The 21,790-nt window shown below is 42.9% G+C and overlaps 1 protein-coding gene across 1 annotated transcript in view; it reads left to right on the forward strand.

The window, feature by feature from the left end:
- The window catches only part of DHRS11 (dehydrogenase/reductase 11), a 66,425-nt gene extending 44,862 nt beyond the window's left edge, over positions 1 to 21,563 (forward strand). Inside the window, exons 2-7 of the mRNA XM_073315525.1 lie at positions 1,706 to 1,915; positions 10,520 to 10,614; positions 12,105 to 12,234; positions 13,562 to 13,654; positions 15,920 to 15,985; positions 17,824 to 21,563. Of these exons, the coding sequence (XP_073171626.1) occupies positions 1,706 to 1,915; positions 10,520 to 10,614; positions 12,105 to 12,234; positions 13,562 to 13,654; positions 15,920 to 15,985; positions 17,824 to 17,865 (636 nt within the window). The 3' untranslated portion in view covers positions 17,866 to 21,563. The remainder of the gene's footprint in view (positions 1 to 1,705; positions 1,916 to 10,519; positions 10,615 to 12,104; positions 12,235 to 13,561; positions 13,655 to 15,919; positions 15,986 to 17,823) is intronic.
- Positions 21,564 to 21,790: the final 227 nt, after the last annotated feature.

Here is a 21,790-nt window from a genome sequence, read left to right on the forward strand (position 1 = left end):
ACTTGTATGGAAGCCAGTCAGCTTAAACCAAGTCCCTGATGCAGCTAAGACCTAAACATGTGCTTAACTTTAAGTACATACTTAAGTCCTATTGAAATCAATGGAAAGCTGAAGCTAACAGTGCAGGATTGGTGTGTTTGGAGGACCTTTGACTTGAATTCATTCCTCCCCAGGCCTGATCCAGTTCCCATTGAAGTAAATGGAAAGGCTCCCATGGTTTACAGTACTGGATCGGGCCCTAAATTTGCTGACCATCTTCAGGACAGAAGGCAAAGCTATCTGTTTTACAAGGCTTTCTCTCCTTTGGGTGTTTTTGGGGGGATTATTTGATAAGAGCATATGTTTTGTTTGAGTTACTGCCCAGCGGCTCAGTGGACAAATTTTGCTTTTTGTTGTTCTTTATTATAAATGTAGAGGTTGACAATTATGTGCACCATGCAAGGCGGCTGAATTAAGTGATCTGAATAATAAACACATTTAAGTGTTTAAAAAATGACTTCAGTGAAGGATAATTGTCTTGTCCAGTGAAGAGTCATAAGGGCCAAGACTGAACTTTATATAAATCCTTTAATGGTTCTGAGAACACAGTCCATGCTGTGCCCTGGTTCAATTTCTTCAAGCTTCTTGGAAATGTCTGATATTTAAAAAATCTGCCAGGTGCAGAGGTGATCTTCTTACTGTAAAATACTACAATCCAGCACACACATTAGACAGCATGGGGCCAGATTGTCAGCTAGTGTAAATCAATGTAACTCCATTCACTTCAGTGGAATGATGCTGATTTACGCCAGCTAAGGATCTGGCCTTACAAATGCAAACCAAGGGGAATTCAGTTTTGAGTGGTTATGTCTGTGACATTTATAGCATCCAACCCAAGAGGATATGCTCTGTGGAGCTGGATGAGCAAATGTAATGTGCAAGTGACAGGCAATTAGCAAGACAGCCTATGCTACACATAAGATCAGGCCTCCTCTTGCCAAGTCTGAGACCTGGTTTACACCTAAAACTTAGGCTGATGTAGCTACATTGCTCAGGAGTATGAAAAAATCACATCTTGGAGAGATGTAGTTAAACTAAACTAATCCCCGATTTAGACATGGCTTGGTCGATGGGATGATGGATGAATTCTCCCAACTACTACCTCTCGAGGACGTGGATTTACTACAGTGACTGAAACCCCCCTTCCATCGCTAGAGCAAGTGTCTACACTACTGTGCCTCAGTGGCATAGATACAGTAGTGTAGCTTGTAGTGTAGACCTAGCCTTAGTCCCTTTCTGCGAAGATGTTTTAAAATCAAGGGTCAAGGACCATAATTTTAGTCATCAGAACAGGAGATTCTGGCAGCCTTATCTGCAGAGGCAGCGTGGTCCAGTGGATAGGGTACCACGCTGGAATTTGGGTTCTGTTCCTGGCTCTGTGACCTTGAGTGAGTCACTTCCCCGTCTGTGCTTCTGTTCCCATTGTCTGTCTCTCCTATTTAGACTGCAAGTTCTTTGGGGCAGCGACTGTCCCGTACTATGCATTTATACAGGTCTAGCGCAGTGGGGCTTTGATCTTGGTTGGGGCTGTTAGGTGCTGCTGTAATACAAACTAATAACGAAAGTACTTGCTGGCAGAAATGAAGTGCACAGCTGATCAGTTGAGCCTTTCCCAGGGAAAGGGATTCTGATTGCTTTTCTCTTCCTTCCTTTTTTCTTTCTCTAGAAATTGGCAGCAGAATGCCAGAGTGCGGGATACCCTGGCATCCTAATTCCCTATAAGTGCGATCTGTCCAATGAAGAGGAGATCCTATCTATGTTCTCTGCAATCAAGACTCTACATCAAGGGGTTGATGTGTGCATCAACAATGCTGGCTTGGCTCGCCCCGAGCCCCTGCTGTCTGGGAAAACGGAGGGTTGGAGGATGATGATAGATGTGAGTAGTTTGCCCGCGAGACAATGGGAACTATGATGGGCTGGACAGAGAGAAGTGAGTCTTTGCCATGACCAAGCGTTTGGATGCAGAGACAAGAGTCGCCTGCTGGCTGGGTGCTAGGGGTGGGAAAATGTGTTTTGCCTGATTCTTGAACCATCTGGAATGTAGCAGTGATTAGAGTAGGGCACAGATTGGGGGAAAAGGGAGCAGAAAGGGAGGGAACTCTCCACTGGAAAAAATAGGGCAAAAAATGGAGCAGAGACCAGGTGGAGTGAAAACCAAATACAAAGAGACAGTGGGGAAATAAGGAGCAGGGATGGTGAGAGGACATCCTAATTAAAAAATACACTGTGGTATGTCTACCTAGGTATTTATCTGGCCCTCATCACTCTAGTATCTGGGCACCTCACAGTCATTCATGGATTTTATCTTCAGGCCACTCCTGTGAGGTAGAAAATTCTGTTGTCTCCACATGGGGAACAGAGGCATTAGGTAGATAGTGTCTTACCCATGGTCACCCAGGCAGGGTGTGGCTGAGCCAGAGATCAAACCCAGTTTGAGTCACAACCCAGTGTCCTAGCCAATAGACCCGCCTCTCTATCTTGATATGCTGTAGGCATCCACTGGTCCTGGCCTAGTTTGGGGTGAGGAGTGATTATTTTTCCCCAATATAGTACTCATCACAGGCTTCTCTTTACCAAGAAACATAAGTTTTGGTTTTAAATGAGATCACTTTCTGGCAGGAGGTGAAACATGGGTATAAATTTCATGGGAAAAAGATTGGCAAATGTGAAGGCACAGCCTAACAAGTAGTCTTAGAAGTGTTGCAAAATCTCCACCCCCCACAAAGGTTCACCATCTCAGTTGAGCACTGTTGCTGTGTGCTGTTAAACAACTGCTGTGTTCCACCCTAGAAGTGTTGCCTGATCTTTAGATTATGTATTAATTATATTGATTACTTAAGAATCCTCAGTTATCACTTTGGGGGCTGCCAGATTCTTGCCCCAAGATCATGCCCAGTATTATTTAAATTATTATACAGTTGGGAACCCTGATGTACACAGTTGCAATACACACACTATAGGAACTCTCTTATATTTACAAATATAGTTTATTAATATATTTAGCACGGTCACAAACACCCCAACTTAGGAAGATAGATAGAAATACGACAGCATGTACATCTGCACACCCATATACTCACACCATCCCTTGTAGAACAGCCTGAAACGTTAGCCATCGTCTTCCTCATCACCATCACCTTCCTCATCTTCATCAGTGGCCATCATTGTGGCACCTCCCAAGGACTAAATCTCTCTCTCCTACCCCCCTTAAACTTTTATAATACATTATGCTGTTGCCGCTATGTTTGATGCATGTTCAGTAGGGGATTTTTCCCTTCTCCTTATTTGTATTTCCTCACCTTACTGATGTTGGAGTGTCTTTTTCCTACAGGTTAGTTTATCAATGATCCTAACTTATTATCGTATACGTCTGTTCGTTACCATGGCCCTTTTGTGGTTAGGTATCACATTTGTTATTTCTGTCCTAACTGGTTATTTTGGCTCTTTCCAAGTTCCAAGTGGTGGTGTACCTGTTAAGTTTAAAAGGGTATGAACTTAGGAAAGCCCCTATGCCAACCTACTTCAATGCATTCTTTATGTTAAAGGTTGCAGCCATATATGAACCATATGCTTTAGTTCATCACCATTTATCTAGTGAAAGGTCCCAAACCATATGTATGCTAACTTTGCCTTAGCTCAACATACAGGATGTGGTTTGCAGGTACCTTATGTTACAGCCAAAATATACGCTAATATAAACCTATTATAATAAAACAAATAATCAAACCCATAAGAAACGTATAAGAAAAGATATATAGGCAAGTAAGCAGGCCAGCCTTAAATGTATCTCATGTACCTGTTATGTACGTCAGTTCGTTGCCAGGACACTTCTGCAGTTAAATTATTTATCTGTGGTCTGAACTTCCCCTTAAACTCCCCAAATACTTGGGGTTTTCGGTTGGGCCGTTTATCTGTGCAAAGTTTATCTGTTCAAAGTTCACAGGGTCACAGGTCTTAGCCTTATGCTAACTTGCTGAAGCTAATGTCTTACAGGATACAGGCCTGTAGGTTTCTTGCATTACTGCTAAATCTAATGCAAATCAGAATATAATGCAAAGCAGTAAATAAAGGCAAACTAGCCCACTGGGCTACAGAAGTGGCAGCATTCCAGGAGAGTCTGCTACATACCTGCAGGATGACTTCATTACATGGATAGGTCTGCCGTTGCTGTCCTCTTTCGTGAAGGCAAAGACCACAGTTTGCTTTCTTGTGGCTTTGCCACTTGTGGACTATTCTGCTTTTTCTTGCCAAAACTATGCTTCGTCATTTTGTGTTACATGGATTCCAAACTATGGATTGTGATATTACTGGGGTCTGCAATACTGCATCACTGTTTAATTCTGAATTTTAACTGGATTATATTTTACCTTGGGACTGATTTTCAGAGGTGCTGAGCTCCCATTATTTTTAACTTGGGAATGGCCTCGTTTTCATTTTAATTGAAAAAAGGACCTATTTTCAAGCAACCCCCTCTCCAAATCACCCTCCCCCCAAACAAAAATATGACAAATCCAGTACATGAGCCCCCCCCTTTTTTTTTTTTGACTTGGTACCAAAATACAAAAGCTTTCAATTTCATGTAGATTTGCATTTTGTCGTGATCGTGTCACACTTCTTCAACACGGAGGTCCCCTTTATAGTAGACAAATGCTCCAAAGGTCTCCTTGGAAGTGGATGATGTATCTATAACCCACGGCTGATTAATAGATTTCATGTGATAGAATGTTCTCTCTTGGTCTGTGTGTAATATTGGTGACCTGGAATCTGTGGCATGCTGATTCCAGGAGCCCTAGAGGATGGTCCTATCCCTGCACACTCAGGGAGTCATTACCACGTAGTTGTGTCAAATGTCCACTCACATAAGGGTATGTCTAGACTGCAGCCACTGGGTGTGATTGCAGCCTGAGCCAACATACCCCAAGTTAGCTTAAATCTTGCTTGCTCAGGTCCGTAGTCAGCCGCCCCTCAGCCTAATAAGCTATAGCATTCCTTTTTTTCTGGTCTTTATTACTTTATTTTCCGTTCAAAATCTGGTTAGAGCTGGATACCACTGAGCCGATTTCACGTGCCGTACTAGGAAATTGTGAAATTCTATCACATTATTTACAAAAACAGTCTTTTATGATATGTACATACAGTACCTAGCATAATGGGACCAGAATCTTAGCTGGAGATACTACTGTAATATTAACAATAAGTGCATGTATTTATGGTTCTGTTTTCTGTACCACACTGTGCCTTTAAAGGTCAGAAGTCCAGCTGCAATGGAGGCAGGGTTGTGAGGTGATGTGGGATCTTACAGCATTAAAGATACTTTCTGTTCTCTCTCCCTCTTCTGGAAACTTTATTTTTTCTAATGTTAAGTTATGGGAAATGACAAAGAGAGTCCTCCATACTGGAAATGTATGTTTTGCTCATTGTGTGCAGACAACATACCTGTGTGTGTCTGCTTTGACCTAGCTGTGGCATTAATTGTCAGGATGATGTTACGCCGCCTGTGATAAACCGGGATGTCCAAATATTATCCAAATGACGGCTTTATTGAAAGCTTGCAAGCAGCTGAGAGCTGAACCTAACTTTTGTCTAATGAACCCAGTTTCAGTGGCACTTTCAATCTGGAGGGAAAGTCCATGGAAACCACAGGTCCCCGTGTGCTATAAGCCATCCTGATCTGAGCAGCTTTACTGAACCTGGCTCATGACTTTTAACCTGCTAGTAAACATTGAAAATGCCATTAAAAATAGCTCTGGGTTTTTCTTCCTCTCTGAATAGTCCCCTTTTCACAGCTTGGAAATCTCACTCTCTGAACACACTGTAGCTGAGTATAACTTTCGGTCTGGTAGTGGGGCTTTTGCTGTCTCTCTCTAACTACATATGCATCAGAGGGATATGCTTACTGAGTGCCACATGTGTGCCTCTAATCAACATCTGTCTGGTCTGGTTCTGATGCACTTTCCAAAACTTTTCAAGAATTTCTTGAAACGGAGGCTGCCAGCTCCTTTCATGGGCCATTGGATCTTCGCAGTGCTCTGAATAGTACGTAGAGAATTTCTTCAAATGTTCTGCAGGAAGAAAAGCATTAGAGAACGCTTTTATTTTGAAGGGTGTTACGGAAGCATTTCAAAGTCCAGCTGTGCTGAAGGAGAGGGGAAAAAAAATCCCCAAATAACCGTAGATCCCTTCATTAGGAGACATTTATGGCCTTAAATCTACTGGAAGGGTTTTTAAATTGTTCCTTCTTTCTTTACATCATTTATGAGCTTTTGAGACTGACTTTGACTTTTAACGATCCCTCTTCCCATGTTTCTTCCTTGAAACCTGTCCCTGTAGCTCCACCAACCGAAGATGTGCTATCATTTATTTATTACAGCCCCTAATGCTCTGCTGCAGGATTCCAGATCCTCATCACCTGAACTGTTGTCTGTTGTTTATTCCCTCCGCGCCCCTGACTGCTGGCTTCTTAGGGCATGGACCACATCCGCTTTGTGTCCTCTACAGCACTGAGCAAGCTGTTGGCATTTAACAAATGCACAGTGCATGAGTGTGAATTTTATGCCACTCTGGCCCCATAAAAGGGCCTTAAAATGAGTGGAAATATCCCCTAGCCTGAAAGTATCCACAAAATGCCCCTTGTACAGAGGAGCTCCTTTGAATGGTGTGGAGAGAGCCCCTGGCTCCAGCCCCTGGTGTAGGGGGACGTCGGGGGCATCACGGATGCATACTGCATTACGGCTATTCTTTGTGTCCCGGGGCTCACAGAGGGCTACATTCGAGCAGTCTCAAGGCAGGGGCTAGCCAGGCTCCTGCAGGACCCCAGCATATGGGGCTTACAAAGGTGGTTTAAAGCCACCCTTGTGCCCTTCCCCTAAGTGCAAGAATGGAGCAACTGGGAAACAAACCCTGAGATTTTTATCAGTCCTTGGTCGGATGCACTCCCATTGACATTGGCCAGAATCTCGAGAAGGACCTCCGATTTGGCTGGTATTACAGCATGGTTTTGTCTGAATTTCCCCCTGATTCTGTTTCCTATTAAGGTACTTTGTCTCCAGCTGGATGGGCAGAAAAATGGCCTCTTGCCAATCCATTGCTGAGAGAGGAGAGGTATATTGGTAGGTATATTGCTCAGCTGATTCTATTTTGGGACTCCCAGCAAATTACCAACTTTTCCAATATCTCTTTATTGAGTTTCTTTCTTTGAATCACTCCAGGTAGAGCCAGAAAGTAGCGGAGAAATTGAAAAGGTCAGAAATGAGAACTGGCTGATCCCAGGCAAGGTGGATCAAAGGCAACAATCCCTCTGATCAAAAATAGGAAAGGTTTTACATGTATTGGAGCAGGTCCTCAGCTGGTGTTAATCAGCGTTGCTCTGTTCACTTTGATGGAGCTGTGCCGATTTTACACCAGTTAAAGATCTAGCTCATAAAATCACAGGCAGAATGAAAACAATGTTTGCTTCCTCAGCATGGCTCGTCTCCACATGTACAATGCAGCTCCCGGCTAGGGTGTGAACTGGGGGTGGGGGTGGGGGGAAGGGTTCAAAAGCACTTATATGATTTAGGGATATAAAACCCAGTGGGGTTTTGAAAATCTCACCCCAAATCTCAACGCCCAACGAGTCATGGGATGGCTCTGCATTATCACAAGGTGGTGGCTTTGGGATAGGAGTGCACACACACCATACCTGGAGAACAATCCCTGCATCTCCTGGCACAGAGAGGCTTCCAGCAGCCAGGTTTATGCCCAGAAAACAGATAACCAAAGGTTAACGTTTAACACCAAATCAGAGATCTAGGCTTTCAAATTCCGCAAGAGCCACCACCTTGTGCAATGTCTGGTAGGCCTTGAAACTTTAATGGCGTGATTTATGGCTGCCCCCTGCAAGGGTGCCCAAGTGGGGGAGGATGCAAAGAGCCTGCATCCTCAGTGCAGAGGTGGGTCATAGTTATAGCCTTAGCTGTATAGGGGACACTCAGGGCTAAGCTCCTCCAAAGGGAAAGGGTTAGGAGGCAGGGCTGTAGTCCCACCTGTCATGCCCATCCACACCAGCCCAAAGACTCAGGTTCAATTTCTCAAAGGTATTTAGGTGCCTAACTCTCACTGAAATAGGAACCTAGATACCTTTGAGTGCCTGGGCCCCAGTATGGTGCTTTCACCACAGGACTATCCTTCCTCTCTTTTCGTAGAATAGTAGGACTGGAAGGGACCTTGAGAGGTCATCTAGTCCAGTCCCCTGCACTCAAAGCAGGACTAAGTGTTATCTAGACCATCCCTGATAAGTGTGTATCTAACCTGCTCTTAAAAATCTTCCATCTCCTTTCCTCCGGTTTATGAGATTTCCATTCTCCCCTCTATTCTCCCAGCTTGTTTATAATATTGTGCTCTAAATGAGACCGGACTAAAGTCTGCTCAGCCTTCTACATTCTGCTCAGGAGCATCTGGAGTCCTGTGCTGTGTACACACCTTATTTTACACAGTAATCTTTGAACAGCTCCTTCACGTTTTACCCACTGACCTTTACAGTCACGAATTCAAGCAGAACCTTCCATCCACTCCATGTGGGCTACGTTCCAGCCCAGAGGCAAAAGATACTAGTATGCATACTACCATATTCAGTAACTCTTGCATGGTGCAGGGTTGGGTGAAAAGTCCTGGCTCTCTGGGTCTTTTGACAGTTCTTCATTGACCGGGGGTGCTTTTTGCAGTTTGTTTGACTATACCTCTGCTGTGCGTGTATGCAAAGCGACAATACAGTACCGTGTAAGGCACATTTTCACAGAGGCCCCTGAAACGGGTAGCTCTGACGCTGGCAGATTTTGCCAGTAGATCTAACACGTTCTCCTGGAGAGGCTTCGACTACTTGAGATGATTGCGAGCCTCAGGACAAGCAAAATGAATCCTGGCAGCTGCTTCTTCACCTTTGTCCAGCTGAGGCGTGGAGGCTCTTTGATGCTACGGATAGATTTCCCTACACTTGTCACTAAAGTAGCGCCGTTAATAAGATTCGTAATGTGGTGGGTGGGGTTTTTGTTTTTTTTTCCTGATGGTAAAACGTTAACTTTTGGCATCCTCCCCAAACGTAACTGCATGTTGTAAAGCGCTCTGTGTTGCAAGATCATGATGATTTTAGCTCTCTACATTAAACAGTGCAGAAATGTCCCCCCGGCCCCCCTGTCCTTGCTCCTTCAAATAGCCTAATAGAGAGGCAAGCTGCCAGATCCCCAGCTAATGTAAGCTGGCACGGCTCCATTGACTTCAGTGGAATAATGCTGATTTACATCAGATAAGAATCTGAGGCCATTATACTCACAACTTTACGGCTTCACGGGGAGCAGCACTGGTGTTCATGGAGGCTTTTTGTGCTACTAAAAGCCAAGATCTGTATCGCAAAGGTTTTTTTTTTTTGGTTGTTTGTTTAAGATTTGGATTGAAACAATCCATTCACACTTCCTTGACCTTACTAACTGTGAAATCAAATAGATTTGAAATACCCTGCCTATTCTGGGCTTTACTCCAGCCCTGGAATACAGGGCAACTTTGGTGAGACCTCTAGAGACCTCCCACATAACCAAGGTAAATTTTTAACCTGGTATGTGGGGATCTTAGCCTCAAGTTCCCAGTGTGATGGCATTGTGCTGGCTAAATGCCCAGGTAGTGTTTATATGCTCAGCCAATGTGTAGTAAAAAAAAAATTTTTTTTACTATTATTATTTATTATTATTATTTAATTTATTTATTTTTATTGTGGTAGCCGTGAGGAGCTCCAGTCATGAACCAGGATCCCACTGTGCTAGGTGTCATACAAACACAGAATAAAAAGTCAGTCCCTGCCTCAAAGAACTCACAATGAGAAAACATAGTTTTCACTTTCCCGTAACTCAAAACCAACCAAACACGAGTTTCCTCTCACTTTGTTTTAAAACAATTAAATCAAATTCATACTGGCTGAGACAAAGCCTAGAGAATTTAATCCCCTAAAATGAATGATGTTGTTGTTATGGTATCAAACTTTACAAGTCCAATAGATACTGTAACGAACTGGCTAGGGTGTATATATCACCACTGCACTCTACAGGGTGGAATCAGAACTGCCTGGCATTTATCTGAGGACCTATACTGGTGACAGCTAATGGCGGGTCTTTTTTATCTCAAGTTGTAAGAACCTGTGCTTTGAAGCTGAAGGATCAGACTTCTATCCTGCTAAGTTCTGAATGGTAGTGGTTGAATTGTAGTGAGAACTGTGAAGTCCCAGGTGGCTGTGGATTCTTTGCAAGTCACCAACGCTAGTTCCAGCCACATTTCCCTCCATGACCTGTTTTAAAGTGCGTGTTAGTATATTTAAGCAAAACCCATTTCTTTGGCTGCAGTGTGGTTACATGGGGTGTAAGTCAAGGCAGAGTTTAACCCAAGCATACAAGGATGAGCATGAAATCCCTGATCACTGCAATGGGCTTTAATCTTCATTTTTTCCCTGCTATTTCAGGTCAACGTTATGGCCGTAAGTATCTGCACCCGGGAGGTCTATCGGTCCATGAAGGAGAGAAACATTGATGATGGCCACATTATTAACATTAACAGGTGAGAGACTGGATTGTGGCTGTCACTGAAAATAACCCTAATTTGCTGTGGGTTGGCTTTCTTCGCTGTTTTCTTTTGTTGCTTTACAGTGCAAAGCTATCCATCCCTGTCTCCCCTGCTGCTTGTCTCTGGAAGTCTCTGTATCTCACTGGGGGTTTTTCTGTGCATCTGTGTTTTTGGGCCTTTCTGTTTTTGATACCAAAGATTCATGCAGCAGGTTGCCAGTATGTGTTGCTGACTAGTCCCACATTGTTCCATGCTCTAGTAATGGGCCTGTACTGTAGCACTTCACAGCTTCTCCTTTTCCAGATAAGGCTGCTGCTTGTGCCTCTGTGCACGCGGTATCGGGACACAGGCTATCAATGAGCCCTCTTCTCTCCCAGGCGCCCACGCTGGCAGTTCATGGACAACATTCATTCATGTAAAGCCTGAATGATGGAGCTCTGTGTGGGTGAAGTTTTGGGTTTGGGAAGATGAAATTCACTCCTCTAGCCCGGGACCAAGGTACAGGCAGAGACAACAGCTGACCCACTTAAGAATCTACACAAACACATGGATCTTCTGGTCTCTTCCCTGGCCCAGACTCTTCGCTGCCCACTGAGCTGGCAAATGTAGGGGTAGCATGGAGAAGCCGTCTGGGAAGGGGGACTCCATTCACAGCCACGATGTAGGGTTTACACATTTCATTGGCCCTCTGCACTGGCATGATACAATCCCATGTCTGGTACTAATATTGACTTCAACTGATGCTGGGCCCTGTATGTTGTCCTATTCTGTTTGTACCTACAATTACAAACTTTCCTCTCACCTTCTAATAAACTCGGGCTTTGTTTACTGGAGATTTTTCGTGGTTACAACCATTGGTGTCTATCCAGCCATATAGCACCAGTACAAATCACAGCTTTTAGCTTTTTTTTTTCTTGTTGACTCTCTGGTGTGGCTACACCACTGACCAGCTACCTCTGGTTAACGCTCCCAGTGTAGACAGAGCCTTAGTGTTATCCCATATTGAAGCCCTAGGAGCTCGGTCTTTGGGATGGGTCTGAACTTTCTTTTTAATTTGTTTTGGGGAACTTCAGTAGAGCTGGTTAAAAACTTGGAACATTTTCATTGAAAATTTCAAATGTTTTCAACATTCTGACCACTCCTGTCAAAAGCCAGAAAGATTGTCATAAAAATGTTGCCCCCACCCCTTCAAAAAAAAAAATTCCGAACTTTTCAACTAGTTCTAGAAATCAATGGTGTTAAAAGAAAAAAAAAAATCTCAGCGTACATGATTCCCCCCATTTCATTTTATAGTTGACTATGCTCCTCCACTATTCACAGCCCATTAGCGGGAAAGGGGGAAATTCCATATGTACTCATCCATGTCGGATAGGTAGGTTGTTTTCCCCCCATCCCTCTTTGGGGTGCTGGTTCCTGTTTGGGACTTCTCAGGCTGTTCCCTGCTCTCCCCCCCATCACCCCCTTTCTTTCTGTTCTCTTCTCAGCATGAACGGTCACAGTGTCGTGCCCCAGTCAGTTGTTCATTTTTACAGTGCCACCAAGTACGCGGTTACAGCATTGACGGAGGGGCTAAGACAAGAACTTAGGGAAGCCAAGACTCATATACGAGCTACAGTGAGTGGTTTTTCTCTCGGCTGTTGTAATGAACAGTGGAATGCTCGCTCGTGATGTGTGTCGGAAGTTTTATCTTTTGAGTCATGTTTTTGAGGGCGAGGGTAGCACTCCTAAACCAGAGGGCTGAAGACCTGTTCCTGGCTCTGCCTCTGACTTGCTGTGTGCCTCAACTTCTGGGCACCCAAACTTGAGATATCTCAGGCCTGATTTTCAAGGGACGTTGAGAACCTACTACTCAAACATACAGGCTCTCAGAACCACTGTGTTATGTTTCGTGGCACACACCGAGAGAAGTTAGATAAAAACATAAAAACTGTTACCACAAGGTTGCCATGTAACACTGCTTTATTTCTTAGAATTCAGAATAACACGTAAGAGCCGCAAATAAACAGAGAGCGAGAAAGCAGACTGCTCCCTAAAACAGAGCGGCACAACTCACCCAACCTTACTCTAAGCTGAATGCTGACTGACTGCTGTTAGACTCATATCACATGATCCCCTACCAACCTCCCTAACCTGCAAGAAGGACCAGGAAAAATCCCTGAAATTAAAAGTGACAGCGTACAGATTTAACAGTTTTCAGAATACCACACACTGAAAATCAGCACCTAATTTGTCCAAGTTAAACACCCAAAAGTTGAGGCAACCAAAATTAAGGATGCTTGTAGAAATTTAACCTATCTATGCCATAGGTCCCTCATCTGTAAAATGGGGTTAATAATTCTTATCTACCTCACCAGGGTCTGAGGAGGCTTAATTCATGTTAGTGAAGTGATAACGTGAGTATAGACGTAAGTATAGAAATGTGAATGGACAAGGCCTCGCACTGGGAGTCATGAGACCTGTGTTCTACTGCTGACTTTGTCCCTAACTCACTGAATGACCTCAGGCGAGTCACTTAGCCCTTCTGTGCCTCAGTTTCCCTTCTGAGAAAGGGATGGGGAACCAGACCAAGAGACAGGAGATATGGATTCTGTTGGGAGAATAGCCTTTTTTGAGCTGCAGTAACTTACTGAGGAAGCAGGGGAAATGTATTAAAAATGGATAATACCAGTCAGATAGTAGCTTTGCTCGAACTGTTTAGTAAGCTTGGCTCTCAAAGGTATTTTATTCAGCAGTTATACTGTGTTGCAAGTTATTTTGTTATTTGCTGTGCTGAACCTTCTCTTTGTGGGGTAGGGGATATCTATCAGAGGTCCCCATGGTAATACCCTTCAGTGATCTTTAAGTCAATATCTATTCTCTTAACATAGTTGTCTTTTTTTTTTTTTTTTTAAATGAAAGGGGAGTTACAGATCCCATTAGGATGTGCTCTGTTCTTTTCCAGTGTATATCTCCAGGACTGGTGGAAACTGGATTTGCTTTTAAACTTCACGATAATGATCCAGAAAGAGCTGCTGCAACCTACGAGAGCATTAGGGTAGGGAACTGAGAAACTAATGCAGAGTACATTTACACTGATTGCATGGCTAATTATCTCTCTCTAACTAATAATCTTTTAGGACCCCAAGTCTGCATGTCACTGAGCACTTCCTGAAAAATGCTCAGCACCCTCAACTCTCATTGAAATCAATGGGAGGTGAAGGGACTCAGGACCCATTAGGAGGTTCTCAGCAGGATTGGACTCTTCAGACTGAACCACTGACCTCCACATATACCTTGTAGATTTTAATATGTCTCAGTCTTTTTTTAAAATTTTCTTATTTACAAGAAGAACATCCAAGTATAAAGATCAACCAATTTTTAACATTGTGTGGGTTTAAGTGACTTGTGTCTTATTGGAGAGAATGTGTACTCCATTAGCTACTACACTTTCTGAAAGTTCGACCTTGCGGTTTTGGAAATTCAGACTCTAACCAGCTTCTTGTAGAGATGTTGGTTTAAAATATTTTTTAAAAACTAAGCATCTTGCCTTCGGAGCTCATCTTAAATCTGATTTATTTAATGAAGTGCTGTAGGAGGAATATAAACCCTCATGCTTCAGGACACAAGCCAGCCTCAAACTAATGGAGGTCAGGAAGGAACCTTCCGAGGGAGCAGATTATCCCTTAATTGACAAATGCAGGGTTCTTGTACCTTCCTCTGAAATGGCTGGTACTCATCAGTATGGAGATGGGTCACTGGACTGAATGGGTCACTGGACTGATCCAGTCTGGAAATTTTAATGTTCCTAATTATTACGCAGTTTGTCCATGAAGTCTGGAGTGTCACCCCATTCCTCATAAAACCCCTAGCTTTCTCTTAAAAGGTTGCTTTTCCATATCTCTCCTAGTTACATTGCCCCCTCTTCCCCACTACAAAAGCAGAATGTAGGTCTCCATCCTGGGTAAAGGGCAGAAAGTTTAGGTCTGTGAGGAAGTACATCGGGGCTGAGGGATGGAATCTTCAACCCAACTGATTGGTCTGACCCTAAGTAAAGCCATGAGCTGTAATCCAGGCCAAGGATAAGAGTATCAGATATGGTCTGATTCTTCTCCTCCCCACCCTATGCAGGATTTTGGCCCAGTGGATCTGTGTAATGCACATTGTCACAGGCCACATCCCTTGCTCACCCCAAAACCTCCTTTCAAAGGGGGGAAATGAGGAGTCTTGCCAGGGTGATTTTCCCATGTGTGGTTTCTGCTGCTGCTGCTATCCTTTGCTTATTGGGCCAGATGTTTTTGGACACACCCTGGGACTTGTCCCTTTATCTTTAACACAATGACTATACTGGGAGTTTTATTCTGATCAGCCTTTTGGGTTGTAAATATATTAAGAAAGTGTCTAAATAAAACAGATCCCATTAAAACAAGCTTAAAACCCAACCTGAGCCTGCCAGAATCTATTGTGTGTGATCACAATTTGCCTAACCTAGGGAGCAGGTCTCCCTTGGCAGCTTGAAAACTCTCTCTGCACATCCCAAACTCACTAGTTATGCAGGTTAGATCATGGTACCTTTTTTGTTTATACACAGTATGGAACATAAAAGCCAGCACAAGTGAGTGATGTGCATAGAGTATGTTTAACTTTGATACTGAATAGTCTGCCGCTGACTAAGGCAGGGAGAGAAGAGTATATATTTTTCCTTAGCAAACAGCCCAGTTCTGAAAATCTATTGCTCTGGTAAAATCATCTTTGCAGGCATTAAATTATGACTATGCCACTGGCTGAAAATCTGCTAGACGTATTTGCAATATGTCTCATAGGGATAGTGTCTGAGGTCCGGAAAGGTGAAAGACACTTCCTAGGAGTGGCAGAGTGGTGTAGTGGAGAGCACACGGTACTAGAAGTCAGGAAAACGAGGTTCTAGTTTCTGTTCTTCTGCTGCCCTGCTGCGTGACCTTGGGCAAGTCACTTTCTCTCTCTGCTTCTGTTTCCCTTCTGAGTCTTGCCTGCCTCATCTATTTAGATTGTAAGCTCTTTGGGACAGCGCCTATCTCACTATGTTTTTGTACAGCACCTAGCACACTGGGGGCCTAATCTCAGCTGATGCATCAAAGCACTGTTGGAATAGTAATATTAATAATAGCCGAGGCAAAAATAAAAACAATCCACTTCCCTTGTTAAATTGTTTATGCCGTTTTCCCCATGTCTGTTTTTCTTTTTGAAATGCACTAAGTGTTGTTTGTTAAAAACTGAGCAATTTTACTGTTATATTTTCCTAAGTAATCCTTTGTCTTGGCTAATATTGGTTCTGTCTTTCCAGTGTCTAAAAGCTGAAGATATGGCCAATGCTGTCATATATGTACTAAGCGCTCCACCTCATGTACAGGTAAGTTGCAGCTCATGTAAAATAACATCTCTGTTGGGTGTAACTGAAAGAGTAAAGGGGAATTTTGCAGATCTGACATCTGTTAATCAGCGTTGTAGTCTCCATATCAGCTGTGAGCTCAGAAGAGCATGGCCTAGGGATTAACATTGATCATTTTCGTTTACATGTACCTTATGGCAACATTGAAACTGCAAGGATCCAACCGCTAAAGACTGTACGTCTACAAGATAAAAAGTTCCTGCCCCCAGAGAAAAGTTATCTGGGACTCCTTCTAGAACCTAGATAAAATGGAAGGAACATGGACATCTCTTGCCCCTTCTGAACTGAATCGCCTGATGTCCTGCTGACATTCTTGGGGTTAGATCAGATTCTACCAGTCACCAATTTAGGGCCCAATCTTGCTAAGTACCCAGGGTCACAGAGGATGCGTGTGGCGGAGCAGGAATTGAATGCAGGTGTCCTACAGGGCTAGCATTCTACCCACTGAACCATCCTTCCTGTCCCTCAGCTCTTCCCAAGGTGTACTGAGTACTTCACCCAAAGATGCCATATGGGCTGTTAACAGGTCTGACACCTAGGTGCACCCGCTCCCCTCCAGTGGCTGGTCCACACAGAAGATAACAGACTACTACTGCTGCTGCTCCTTTAGTTCCAGAAGCCTGTGCTTTTAGTGCTAAAGAGCACAGGTTCTGTTACCAGTGAGGACACCTGCAAGCTGCGAATTCAGAGTGAAGTATCAAATTTCCAATACCTCACCACAACTAAATCCAATAGTTCTTAGACACTGAAGAGCTGATCCTCTGCTCCTGGCTGTCTTGCTTTTATGCCTCTATTAAATTTGCATTTGAAGTAGTTTTTACTTTCAGTTGCTTTTAAAATCACAATGAATTTGTGGCTCAGACATGAAAATAACTTGTGTTATGCACAAACTCCACTCATTCCTCAGCTATATGGCCAGATTTTGGGTGCTGAGCACTTCAGGAAATCTGCCTGATACCTATTTTGTACTCGCATTATGCCTCTTCATCGAGGGTCCCAAAGGGGTTTTCAAATCTTTTGTGCTTCCAGACATATTTTTCACCCACTATATAATAAATAAATAAATAGTTCGCTTCTCTGCTGCATTTCAGCTCTTTGCTGATGTGAAGTGACAAACCCCCGACAATCCACATTTGTAGAGTCTCTGAAAAAAATATTAATGAGTGGAGACCCATGTAGATATCAGTCCATACCACGAAAGCAAGAAAACATGTCAGATGACTTTGGACATGAAAAAAATGTCTAGCAAGATCTTTACATGGGCTCCTGTAAAGCCAGGGCATGAGACATGTGGATATAAGAGCGGTCTTTCTGAATCATTACAGTGGCCCGTTTAGTCCAGTGTCCTCTCTCTGACAGTGGCCACTACTTGCTTCAGAGAAAGTTGCAAGAATCTGTGCTATAAGCGGTTATAGAATAACCTGGCTGTGAGCAATGTTCCTTCCTGACTCTCATTCGGTAGAAGTTGCTTTATGCCCTGAAGCATGAGGATTTATAACCAATATCAGTTTACGCTGTCTTCTTTCTCTTCTGTGTACTAAGATTAAAATCACTGTAATTCTGTTAGAAGAAAAAAATCATGGTTAAAAGAAAAAAACCTGTTATTAAAAACTAACAGAACCTAATGACTGGTGGCTGAATAACTCTGAAGGGATCTATATCTTGTCATATGCATTGTGTTCATTTGCAGTTTGTCATTATTATGTTTCACTCATGTTTAGCGTGTTTGTTTAGCACACTGCGAACCTTTTAAAATGGGCTTCAGTGCTACTGTAAAATCACCTATTGGTCTTTTCCAGATCGGAGATATTCAGATGAGGCCTACAGAGCAGATTTCATAGCAAATGAAGAGGAATGCAAGCAGCACCATGCATCAATCCCCCTTCACACCCTCCAGCAGTTTAGGGTTTCATCTGCTGGTTGACAACATTTTAATTGGATGCCAAGGATCGCATTTGAAGAATTAATTTTCATTTTCTCTCTCTGAGCTGGTGCTGAGCCAGTAAAAAAAATTACTATTGGTCTTGGGTATCTCTCCCCCTCACTGTTACTGTAAATGTAATTTGAAAACACTGCAGGGAAGCAAATCAGTGGAATACTGTATATGATTGGTTTGGGTTTTTAGTTTAGTTTGTTTGGATCTTGTTTGCTGATGCTCCAGACAGACACAGGTGAAGCGTCATGAGATATTTGCCAACTTCAAAGCATCACTTGGTTGCTGATTCCTTTCTGCTGTTGTGCATTCTTTGAATTGTTGCAATGAATTAAATGGCACATGACCTGTCACTTTCTTCTCTGTTTTTTAAGTATTATTGTCGGAGGTGTCCCAACTACTTCATTTGGCAGATGTGATTTCCACCTCCTCCCTGTTCAGCTGTGACATACTAATGCATTGGAAGGAGATTTCCTTTGTACTTAGAACAAAGGATTTGTCTTAATACCAGTCCTCTCTTCTAAAGTCAAAACAATAGACAAGACATCCGCTGTCCACCTTTTTCAACATACATAATGCTTCAGATTTTTGGTGTATATTGTGTATCAGTCAATCTAATTTCTGTTCCTCTTGCATCTATTCAAAGCTAATTTTCCTTGTCAGTAATGGCGCATGTGACTCCCCTTCCCCATTGTATCCCACAGTGCCAGAAGAAGTGTAAAGAATACTCCTTTCCTGTTTACATGAATTGTGCCTGACAGATCTGAAGAAGTATCTCTGTGTGATTGCCGTTTCTCTCTCTTTCTAGATAGGTAGATAGATGGAGGGATACGCACCTGAATTTCCACAGGTTAGGGAATGACGATCTAACGTATAAGTGGCATAGTTAAAGTATGAGTGAGTTGTTTGGTCTTTTTAATAAAAGTAAGATAAAATTGTGTACGGTCTTCTTGTGATCATATATATCCTTTGTACCATCTCGTAGCATTCTTGATGTTTTTGTATGTTTGATATTTGCATGCAATGACACTTTTTGGAAGTATTGACGCAGTCTTAGAAATGCTGTATGGTGCTGTTTAAATGCTGATTGCTGAAAGCTAGTGAGTTGGAAATGTTGAAACTGTGAAATGGTATACGATCAGATTCTTTTGGAGTTGTGGGGGAAGAGACAGAGGGGTGAACCATACTGAAGCTGTCCAGAATGCATGACTTCTGCATAAAACCTCATTCTGCTCTCATAACCGGTTTTATGCTGGTGTAATTCCGCTGAGTTACACCTGATTTACACTGGTTTAGGACTGAGGACAGTAAGGCCCATAGCTGATTACACTTACAGTTGCGAAACTACTTTCGCTCCCATGTTTAGGCTCCGTTAGAATGGTATAAAAGAGCCATAGGTGTGCACTCCAACCTGATATGCAATTGTGGAGCTGTTAATATGTGTTGCCTTAAGATTCTGATTTCACTTCTGCTGTGCTCTCAATTTCCTGTAGCATTTCTGGTGGTGAACCTGCTGTATTAGGTGGAGCAGATTTGGTCAAGGGACCTGAGCAAGGACTGGGAGCCAGGGGACTTGATTTTGATATCTTCACGTACACTAGTTTTACACCATCTATGGGTGTTACTCCTTGTTTATATCAGTGTACGAGAGACCAGGATCAGGCCAAATACCTCCTGAATTCTGACTCCCTCTTTATCCTTGGGCAAGTCACTTAACCTCTCTGCCTCAGTTTCCCCATCTGTAAAATGGGGATAATAATACTTACCTACCTCACAGGGGTGTTGTGAGGACTCATTATCTGTTTTGTAAAGCACTTTGAATATGAAAAGCGCTATGTAAGTGCTAAGTATTGTTATTAAGTATTATTAATTACATCTTGTGATACACAGAATTGCTTGTGCCAAAAGTTGGCAACAGTAGACAGATATGGCCAGAATAGCTGGTAATGCATACATTAGTAATGCTAGCATAAATGAAAAAACATATAACTTTTTTTTCTCTTTAAAAGTGTGTTCATTATTTTTTTTTTTCTTTCCATTCCTGGTTTCTCATCCCCCTCCCTCCTGGGTAAGGCAAGTGCTGACTCAGCCGTTTCTGGATTTGGCTTTTTAATTCATTGCAGGGTAAATTCATCACTGTGCAGGGGACATGAAACAAGCAAATGCACCACTCAAGTCCCACTTAACCAGGACCAGCTCTAGGTACCAGCAAAGCAAGCACGTGCTTGGGGTGGCACAATTCCAGGGGCGGCATTCCGGTCATCCTTTTTTGTTGTTGTTGCTTGGGCAGCATTCCCCTGGGTGCTGAATTAGGGGACACCAGTGCAGCCTTGATTAACAGACGCTGTCCCTAACAACAGTCCAACAGAGCTCAAGACAATTGGCACATGCTTTTCTAGATACTGGAGCCCTTGTTGTGCTCAGATTTGTGGCACTGGGGTAAGGAGGGTCGCAGCATTAGTGCATAATTGCAGTGAGACATTTTCGAAAGCTGCCCTCCCAGATTTTGTACAGCACCCTTGTGATATTCAGCTTGGTTTAACTTTAAAACTCTTCGTGTTCTTCCAAGGATTTATATGCATTGGGAACTGGAGCTCATCATTTTGACAGATGTACTTGTGCCACATTTGTGATAGTCTCTGTTTGCCAGAAGCTGGGAATGAGCGACAGGGGATGGATCACTTGATGATGACCTGGTCTGTTCATTCCCTCTGGGGCATCTGGCATTGGCCACTGTCAGAAGACAGAACACTGGGCTAGGTGGACCCTTGGTCTGCCCCAGTAGGGCCATTCTTATGTGTTGTTATAAAAAGAAAATATTGGAAATGGTGACAATATTTGGAGTCTGAGCCAAATTAATGTTTAGAAATAGGAAACCTGCTGCCCCTGTCCAGCAAAGCATTTAACCACATGCTTAACATTGAAGTCAATGGGAATACTCACACGCTTAAAGTTAAGCACATGCTTAAGTGTGTTTCTTAATCAGGGCCTAAATTGATAATTCTGCTTTGAATTCAGAAAGCATTACCTAAGGTATCTTCCTATGATTTAGTTGGGGTTGGTCCTGCTTTGAGCAGGGGGTTGGGCTAGACGACTTCCTGAGCTCCCTTCCAATCCTGATATTCTATGATTCTATGAAAAGGGCCATTCCAGTTTGCTAGTGTTCCTTAAAATATGAACTGGCAGCCTCATGGTTTTAAAAGTCCCATTCAAATGCTTTTCTACATTTGTAACCTTCTCAGACTGATAAAATAATGTGTTGTCTTTCAAATTATTTTGCTTCCAACTGTCCAGTATATTTTCTATTCCAAATTTTTTAGTTAAGTTAAGTTAACTGCCAGTTAAGTTTCTACCTTTGGCTGATTTCCTAAAACACGTGCAAACCTTTAAGGGGCTTGAAAACAGATGGCTAGTTCTGCTGCTCTGCCTCTCATTTACACTTACCTAGATGGATTGCACTTCGAGCCATCTTTCCAGAATGATGTGGCATTGGCAACACGACTAGGAAGAGGAGGGGTTGTTTTGAAACTCCCAAACAGAAGGGTGAACTGTTTAATTTATCGATAGGTTTCTAATTGTGAACTGTAAAATAAAAAGAGAAAAATACTATGGCTTTGTCCTACTTTTTAAAGATATAATATACAGTTAAATCCGTGTGTAAAAAAACACTTGTCTTATGAAGAATTCAAGCGGAGTGATTTCAGGGTGGAGAACATAGCTTCCTTTGTTTTTGTACAGGGCCTAGCACATTGTTGGCACTACTGGAAACCGATGTTAATTCTTGATGTTAAATTGTAGCAGTGATTGTTTTATTAAAGATACAGATGTCCTTT

This window comes from Lepidochelys kempii, chromosome 17 (genome assembly GCF_965140265.1).
Source record: "Lepidochelys kempii isolate rLepKem1 chromosome 17, rLepKem1.hap2, whole genome shotgun sequence".
Taxonomy (NCBI): Eukaryota; Metazoa; Chordata; order Testudines; family Cheloniidae; genus Lepidochelys; species Lepidochelys kempii.